The sequence below is a fragment of the Alosa alosa genome, chromosome 19 (genome assembly GCF_017589495.1).
Source record: "Alosa alosa isolate M-15738 ecotype Scorff River chromosome 19, AALO_Geno_1.1, whole genome shotgun sequence".
NCBI lineage: Eukaryota > Metazoa > Chordata > Actinopteri > Clupeiformes > Clupeidae > Alosa > Alosa alosa.
The window spans coordinates 29,579,284-29,588,371 of NC_063207.1; the positions used below are offsets into that span (position 1 = coordinate 29,579,284).

General features: G+C 47.8%; 1 protein-coding gene across 3 annotated transcripts in view; it reads left to right on the forward strand.

The window, feature by feature from the left end:
* The first annotated feature begins 317 nt into the window (after positions 1-317).
* Positions 318-9,088, forward strand: part of LOC125312411 (cysteine-rich motor neuron 1 protein-like) — a 46,107-nt gene continuing 37,336 nt past the window's right edge. For all 3 annotated transcript variants that reach the window (XM_048270945.1, XM_048270946.1, XM_048270947.1), the window contains exons 1-3: positions 318-1,061; positions 6,698-6,859; positions 7,217-7,396. In XM_048270945.1, the coding sequence (XP_048126902.1) occupies positions 752-1,061; positions 6,698-6,859; positions 7,217-7,396 (652 nt within the window). In that variant the 5' untranslated portion in view covers positions 318-751. The remainder of the gene's footprint in view (positions 1,062-6,697; positions 6,860-7,216; positions 7,397-9,088) is intronic.

The following is a 9,088-nucleotide window of genomic DNA, read 5'->3' on the forward strand; positions in this document are numbered from 1 at the left end:
GCCTCCTGCGCCCCTGGGAATGGCATGTTTGAACGGACACAGCACTAGTCAGATAGAATAACACAAAGAGGGGAAGAGAGAGGGCTATGGAACACTATTACTAGATTGGATAAATGGTTACGTTTTCAGGGAAGTGAATTGCGCAATAAAATTACCAGCTCCGGTATCCAAAATCAAGACAAGAGGGCGTTACCTCACTCCCTCTGGTTTCAACTTGTGAGTGGCCAGCGCGGCTGTCAGTCAAAGGGAAGGGGTGCCCTTGCTTTCTATCCCTGTACTGTCAACTTGGGTTTCAGATTCCATCCCCGTGTCTCACAGATAGCCGCACGCCGCGATATCAACACGGACCTCCGCAGTCTCCACGTTTTCTAGTCTTTTCCTGTTTCTCTGTAGACTGTTGGATACATCAAACTTTGACAAAGGATACTGACACATAATCAAAAATTCAGTGAGGATACGGAGAAACATTAGGGAACATCGGGGAACGATTTTGTCTTTTTTGGTCTGTCCCTGAGGATTTTTACGGATTGTTTGTCAGTGTCAACTGGGATTTCTTGTATGTTTTGAGAGCTGAAACTGTACACGGGATTTCTTTAGAAGTTTGGGTTGGCATCCTTTCTAGGCTTGGGAGTTTCATGTGGCACTTGTAGAGGGACCAACGGAGCCAACACACACACACACACACACACACACAGACGTACAAGAAGAACTTCCCACTGGAAAAGGACAGCGCTATCGCAAACCGCTCAGAATGTATCCGAGGTGCTTGCTCTTTTTCCTGAACATCTCACTTTTAGCGCATGTGTTGATGGCTTATGAATGCACGCCATGTGATCTCCGGACATGCCCGTTCAAAGCACCGCGTGCCTGCGAGAGCGGTCGGACTCTGGCCAAAGATCCGTGCGGATGCTGCGATCAGTGTACCCGGCTGGAATGGGAACTCTGTGGTGGTCAAGATTGGGCACTGGGTTATTGTGCTTTGGGACTGACCTGCGCCTATGTCAACCAGACAGGGCTTGTAAATACCCGCAATCCTGATGCCGAAGTTGGAGTTTGTAAAGGTTGGTGAACCATCCAGAATAAAATGTGGTCTGTTCACTTTCAGTTAATATTTCCAGGATTGGGGGTCATATGTATATTTTGAGGGGAGGTCCCCGAGGTTTTGAATAATATTTTTTTGTCTCGAAATTCAAACATCGTCTTTATATTTTAGGTGACAGAAAGGGAGCAGTTCAAGCGAGAAAAGTGAATTAGCGTTTCTCTTACAACAGTGCAGGATGTCATTTCCAATTTGGCATATCTGCATAGCCGCGCGCCAGCTGAGCTCATGGTTCCATTGAATTCGCTGTGTGTGTGTGTGTGTGTGTGTTACCTCTGTAGTTGGAAGGGTTCGAGGCGAGCAGCTACGGGTTGAAGTACTACTTGACTGCCAAGTGAGAACCTGATGTCAGGCTGTGTTCCCTCCGTCGTTCGCCTCCTCTCCTAAGCCCCCAAGTCTCTCGCAGCGCCAGCGTGACAATGGGTCTGGCGACGAGCCAAAAGTCACTTTTACTCTAGCTCATCCCCGGAAGACTGGGGCATAACATGTCTCTGAGGAAGTCATTACTTTAAGACAGAAAAGCTGTCAGAATTACATTTGCTCTCAATAAACACGCTCGTGCTGTTTACTGTCACGCAGCTTGTGGGCGAACAAGCCATTTAATGGCACATGCTTCTTCGCATCCCTGGAGCACCAGAGCAGATTCCCCTTCATGGGGAAAATGTGTTTTGCTATTATGTGCTTACACAATCTAACTGGATTCGTAATGCTCCCCTTCACGTTCTTGGATTCAACCGCCGCTCTTGTAGAAACTGCCATGTTTTAACGGGTTTCCTCTGGTTGTTGAGTGGTTCCACTCTGGGTAGATTTTCTTCGGAGTGAATTTCCCTCGTTCTGAGTCCCTCAAGTGAAATACCAGCAATCTTTTCTTACATGGTTATGACGCGCGTTGTCTTCAAAATTGTCCTGGAAAGGCGCAAGCTTATGCGCAAAGACTTTTCAGTAGGCTACCTCAAACTTGACGAAAGAGTAAATTTAGTGAGTGACTATAAGTGCTTTCTATGTGTGATGCTTGTTCAGGCTGGGAGATTCTTGTGATTATTTTTTAGCCTGGCCTGTTAAGATAGATCAGACTGAGTTTGGGTCTCTGACTTTGAAGTCTGACAAAGCGTCTCTACAAATGGCTGTGTTCACCTGGACTTTCTCTTGATCCAGACATGCTGATTGGTAGAGACTGGAGTCTAAAGAGGTGAGAAGAAACAGAAGTGGGCCTCTCACAGTTTCCAGATCTAAAATTATCTGGCCCTCTTTTGCCTGCATGTGGGGTCCAGAGGGATAACACCCAAACCAGCCCACCAAACCTTGTATGCACCTCTCTTTCTCATACACACACACTCTCTCTCTCTCTCTCTCTCTCTTTCTGAGCTTTGTGTATATGCAGATTCGGGTGCCTCCACTACCACCCTCTGCATCGGGAGAACAGACAGCTTTGATAGGGCTCCCACCGAGTTAATAGCGTGCGTGATTGAGCCATGCCCCCAGTGGTGAGGCCCAGAGGGCCCTGGAGAGAGTCTGTGGGGGTCTCCTACCAAGGCCAGCAGTGGGTCTAAATCAACACCTCACTAGTGTGGGGATGTGTTCGAGTATAAGCATGTGTGTGTGTGTGTGTGTGTGTGTGTGTGTGTGTGTGTGTGTGTGTGTGTGTGTGTGTGTGTGTGTGTGTGTGTGTGTGTGTGTGTGTGTGTGTGTGTGTGTGAGAGAGTGTGTGTGGCGTGCACAAGGACCAAGTGTGATGTACGATTTCCTGCATGTGCCTAGCGCCTTTAAGTGATTAGGATTGCAATCAGGTATTTTTTAGGAAAGACGGCGTACGGTTGGCTTGGTAGGAATCTGATTTTTGACTCATGTTCTGTTATACCCTCTGTTCAACTTCCCTCTATCATCTCTCTCTCTTTCTCTCTGTCTCTCTCTCTCTCTTATGTACACTCTCACTCTTTTTCACATTCTCTCTCTCTCTCTCTCTCTCTCTCTGTTCTCCTTGATTTACTCAAGAGCTTATGCCAGTTCCTACTCAGATGGCTTGGATAGAAAATAGTTGTCGGTAATAAGGTGCATAGTATGAGTGAGTGAGGTAGTGAGCTGGGTGCATTAGTAAGGGACAGTCGTCATCAGCATGGCCGGGCATACTGTAGGCTGGAGAATTTATTTAAAGCGCATGTAACTTCATCATCATCAGAGCCGAGGATGTCGCACAGTCATTACCTTGCTCACCAGGAAGCTCGTTAGAAAAGTGAAGTCATTTATATTCAGCCTCCATCTGGATGGTGTGCAGCGTAATAGGGTTTTCATAATGAGCCTGATTTGAAGTCTACTTGCTATTAATATGCCAATCTTTCTTCCCTCAGGCAGCTTGTGAATATCTCCATTTCTGTCTCACTTTCCCATTTGCTTCTGAAGATCTGAGTTCTGGAAGTAATCCTGATTGGGGAGAAAAAATAGACTATTACTGACTTGCTGTAATTTTGTGACATCATTGCCCCCTATTATGTTTAGAGTGATTAGAGATGTAACATTACATAACAGATTTGTCTGATATGCAGTGGAAAAGTGAACAGTAGTCAGTATGTGAACACAGCTGTTTGGATGTTGTCAGAATGGGAATGGTGATCAGAATGCAGCCGTTCGGCTGCCAATTGTCAATAGAGCTGTAATGGGATTTGGAAGCGCTTTCATTAGATTAGAGGTCTGCGGAAACCAAAGTTCAACTTGAACAAACAATAGGACAAAGATTGTTTTCATGATTGTGATTGTTGAATGTGTGCATTGTCTTTCACATGTCAGTCACTCTGACACAGAAAACTCTGAGTCCAAGAAGAAAGGGATTATGGGAAAACTATATAATACACCACACGGTCTGTCTGTCAAATGGAAAAAAGCCTCCCAGGACTGTGCTGGCTTAATGCATTAGTTCCAGGCCTCTAAGTACAAACTGATTAGATTGCAGTTACAGTCATAAGGCCGCTGTGTCTCCTCTGCCTTATCAGATTCAGGAAGGAACCACTCTGTCCATGGAACAATACACAGTACAATTCCCCAGTCAAGGGTGAAGATAGTCTCTCTGTGCAGAGTGCCATGCAACAGGTGCTTGTTGGTTGGTTGTAATGAACAGGAGTTGAAGTCCCATACCTGTTTCTGACCATCCTCAAGACCATACCCAAGTTCCATACCCAAGACCCATACCCTGTTCTGACCATACCCAAGACCATACCCAAGTCCCATACCCTAGATCCATACTCTGTTCTGACCATACCCAAGACCCATACCCTATTCTGACCATACCCAAGTCCCCTACCCTATTCTGACCATACCTAAGTCCCATACTCAGGTGTCAGGTTGGAACCCGAGTGTGCTATATTTTGTCAGCATACTTAACAGCATCATACTAAACGCTTTGACCTCGCGCCACTTTGTTGTTGTACAGAGCTGTCTGTCACCCTGACACGGACATCCCCATGCGTCTCTGTGAAGCTGGCTGCCCCTCTTTACCAGAACACTTAACATACCAGAAGCTTCCTTTCCATGCTGCTGATTTAAAGGGAGAACACAATGCTTGTCCATCCACTTCTCCTTCCTCAGGGCTAGCTGGCCAACATTATCTAATGTTTCAAAGACTTCCTTTTTAGCATTGCTATCAGTCATGGGTCACAGTCCCGGGGTCAGTTCTCTCATCTCTGACCCGAATGCCAAGACAGGCTGACTCCTGGGTTGAGTGAGCGAGTGCATCAGAGCACACCTCTGGGAACAGCCACCACCATAGCTGCGGTCAGGCTTGGAACCCAGACCACCACCACTGTCCAACAGGCCAACTGTTACTGCTACCACAAGCAATTCATTAATCATCTGCTAATTACAAACCTGACCTCCCCCCAACCCCACCCCCCAATAGGCCTTTGTCTAGCCTGGCTGAACCCGTAGGTCCAGTACGAGGCTCCAAAGCTTGTTTTAGACCCACTGGCTCTCGTCTTTTCTGGGGCAGAGTAAAAATATCCCCTGAGGAAGGTTTTTTTTTTCAGATGGAAAAACTCTGGAGGTGCGGATCATTTGGAGGTGACAGGAAATAAGCAGGAGGTTGTTGGCGAGGCTCTGAGGTGTTAGGGCTTGTGAAAAGCCCACTTGTGCTCCAGCAGACACTCACCCGCCTCACCCGCCAGCCTAGAGCCAGCTAACTCTGCGGTCAGTGTATCACTGACAGGAACCGTTTTCCACCAGGGGAAATTTCAGGACTAAATGAGTTAATATCCCTCATAATACCCAACACTGTTACCCCCTCCTCCCCATCTCTCTCTCCCTATCCCCTTTCTCTGTTTCCTTCATAGCTAAGCTGAACTCTGCTGCAGGCAACATACAGTGAGGTCTTAGGAGCGTTTTGGTTTGCCGTTTTAAATTACCATAGCTTTGTGGAGTCACTGGCACTTTTAAAGTCTCCTGAGAAACTTGACCTCCTCACCCCGGATGAACATCAAGGCAATCCATCACCTCTTAGAGGGGGTGCGTTTAAGGCAAACATAGAAAATCATGTTTTGACACCTCAGTTTATGTTTATCTGTGTGTGTGTGTGTGTGTGTGTGTTGTTTTTTCCCTCTTCAGCTGTGTCTTTCTGAGTGTGTAAAGAATGGATTTTCGTGGTAGACAATGTGAACGACCTTAGCCTCAGGAATGTGAGCAAGCGTCTCCACAGTCTCCTGCAGCTTCCAAAGACCACACTCCCATAGGTCCACTCGAGCCAATTTATTTTGTTTTCAATTTCTCCCCTCACCACTTTTGCTAAGAACCATCCACTTTTGCTCAGAACCATTCTCCATCCTCCAAGAAGGTGGTTCCGGAGGTCAAGGTTATTCCATTCACAGTTATTTTCTCAAGTTTTCCAATTACACCCCTGGAGCTTATTTTCTCTTCTTGAAGTTGACCCCAGACCCAGGCAAACATCTCAAGATGTCGCCTCAAGTGGAGCTCTCCTTGTCTTTGGAGAAATGATGAACTGAAGAGCTCAGCTTAGTGAGAAGAGAAGAGAGAGAGAGAGAGAGAGAGAGAGAGAGAGAGATACTGGGCATGTAAAGGAGCAGCTTGGAGATGAGTTATTTAGTTACCACGTTTACACAAGCCAATAGAGAGATGGGAGAAGCCAGGAAATTGAGAGAAGTCACAGCCTTACAGTCGTCACATAGTCGCACCTGAGGGTAACAGAAAGAGAGAGAGAGAGAGAGAGAGAAAGAGGTAATAATCGTGTGTCCAATTGTGAACGTCTCCCTCTCTCCCTGTTTGTCAATAGCGTGTTTGTTGGGCGCAGTGGTGGGCTTCCTGCTGATGGTGCGGGGGCCCCTCACTGTGGAACCAAAGCTAAACACACTCACCCAGAGATGCACCCACATGGCACAGCACTGGTGGCAAAACAGACAAAGTTGCCAGGGAAACGCTCATACCCTACTCAACCATTAGGCTGTCTTGCTCAGTCTCTAACATGCCCTACTTAACCGTTACCTTCTCTCTCTCTCTCTCTCGCTCAGTCACTCAATCACTTCATTACTTACTCTCTCTGTTTTTCCCCTCTTTTCTGTTTATTGTCCATCCTTTCTCTCACTCTCTTTCTCTGTGGTGCAGCTTTGCCGGAGTTCCCTGATGCAGGCCTGGAGGATGAGCACTGTCCGTTGGTCAGTGGCTGTGACCGGACAGGAGGAAAGTGCGTCTGTGACTCCCGACACTCGTGCCTGACCTCCTTTACCTACCCCGACAAAGAGGCTTGTGCCCGGGCCACCAAGTCAGGTAAGACTGGGGCCACCTAGGTGGAGGAGTGCGACCAATTCAGAAGATAACGAGCAAGTTAGGCCTGACTATTACTTTGTACTTCTGCATGAATGTAACCTCTTTACCCTCTTTATTCAGTTTTAAACGTGCACTTTATACTGTTCCTTTGTTTTCTTTTCTCCCATTGTTGTTTATTTGTCTGACCACCTGTTGATTTCTCTGTCCTCTGATTCGCCCTCTCCTCTCTCTTTCTTACACTCTCCCTGTTCTCTCTCTCTCCTCTCTCTCTCGCTCTCCTCTCTCTCTCTCTCTCTCTCTCTCTCTCTCTCTCCTCTCTCTCTCTCTCTCTCTCCACTCTCTCATGTCCTGCTCCAGAGGGGAGACGGCATGACCGTGAGCACCGTGAAAGGCACAGGGAGAAGTTTGTGGGACTGACCAACCCAGCCTGCTCCTTCTCTGGCTGCAACCTGACAGCCGACGGCTGCGCCTGCCAGTCCCAGAGCTGCCACGACCACTTCACCTACCCTGACCGCAGCCAGTGCCAGCAGGCCGCAGGTAGGCCCAAAGCTCCTCCCCTCTTGTTTCTCCCCAGCTCCTCTCCACTCCACGGCTATGCTCTGATCTCCTGTCCTCTCCAGTCCTCTCTATCCTCTCTTGCTCTCACCCGCTGCCAAGCCAGTGACCAATCACTACCCCTGATCGCAACAGAAACATACCGGCAGTCATGGTGCTAACCGCTAGACGCTAACCTCATCTGACTCACAGAGGGTGGCTCCCCATTATAAACACACACACACACACACACACACACACACACACACTGTACAATAACACTGGCAATTTTTTTAAATGGTCTGCTGAAAAGAGCCTGCTGCACATAAAAATGTCTTTTTTTCTTTGCCGAAGTGCTTTAGGGGAATCAAAGGATGGATGTGTTGCACAAAGTGTTTCTGCAGATGGCAGGAGTGTATCCCAAACTGCCCCTTGGAATATCTTTAAGTGTGTGTGTGTGTGCGTGTGTATGGGTGTGTGTGTGGGGGGGGTTACATTGTTGTGCACCCCGTCTGCCCCCACCCCTAAAGGCAAGGCTAGATGGCTCTCTGAGTGTTTTAGCAGGAGAAGTGTATCATGTGAGGCTGGACCTGTGTGTGTGTGTGTGTGTGTGTGTGTGTGTGTGTGTGTCGGAGCGTTGATGGATGGATGCTCCTCACGTTGGCCACAGCGGCGCGAATGATCACGAGGAATGGCTGGAGCCCAAAGTGGAGCCGCAGCCCATCACTCCCGGCTCTCTCTCCTTTTCATTTTGGCCATCTCTCTCTCTCTCTCTCTCTCTCTCTCTCTCTCTCTCCCCTCTCCCATCTATCTCCCTGTTCATTGCTGCTTTTAGACAGGCTGGCTCAGAGGAGGGGAAAAAGTGTCCCCTTGAGGAGTTAGGGTTGGGGTATGGTGAGGCTGGGAAGACACGTGAGAAGGCAGCAGAGACACAACAGCCACAGGAGCAGCACTTCCAGGAGCACTTACAGCACAGAGATAGAGAGAGAGAGAGAGAGAGAGAGAGAGAGAGAGAGAGAGAGAGAGAGAAGAGAGATAGAGCAGCAGTGAGGTGGCACAGAATGAAGTGTGTATGCGCTTTCTACCTGTACAGTAGAGGAGAGTCTGATAAAGAAAGACAAGAAATGCTGGAGAGATGTTGGTGTTTGCTGTTAAACCCCTTTATTCAACCATAATGGAGACAGAAAGAGAAAGGTATTAGAGAGAGGGAAATATTGAGGGATAGAAACACAGAGAGAGAGAGAAAGGGAGAGATAGAGAAAGAGCGAGAAAGAGGTAGAAACAGAACAGAAACCGAGATTGAGATAAACAGAGTGACGGAAATAGACAGAGCAAGAGAAAGTGTGAGAGGACGCAGAACAGTGGAAATATCTGGCTGTGTTGGCGCAGAAGCAGAGGAAGAGGAAGAGGAAGATGAGCACTCCAAACTAAAGCGCTCTGGTGCTGCTGGGGTTCAAATGGAGGCTGTCTCCTTGATGGATGTGTCTCTCAATGAGCCCTGTGCTTTAAAGCAGGTAGAATCTACTCATTCATCTCTTCTCTCCTCGTCTTTTCACCCACAACACAGGAGGCCTGCTATGCTGAAAAAGCAGATGTTCGCCTCTTATGTAACGGCTTCAGGGGAGAATAACAAAGTGTTTAAGGTTGTTTGGGTGTACTGTACACTGTAATATCGGATGGCGTAGGTTAGATAGT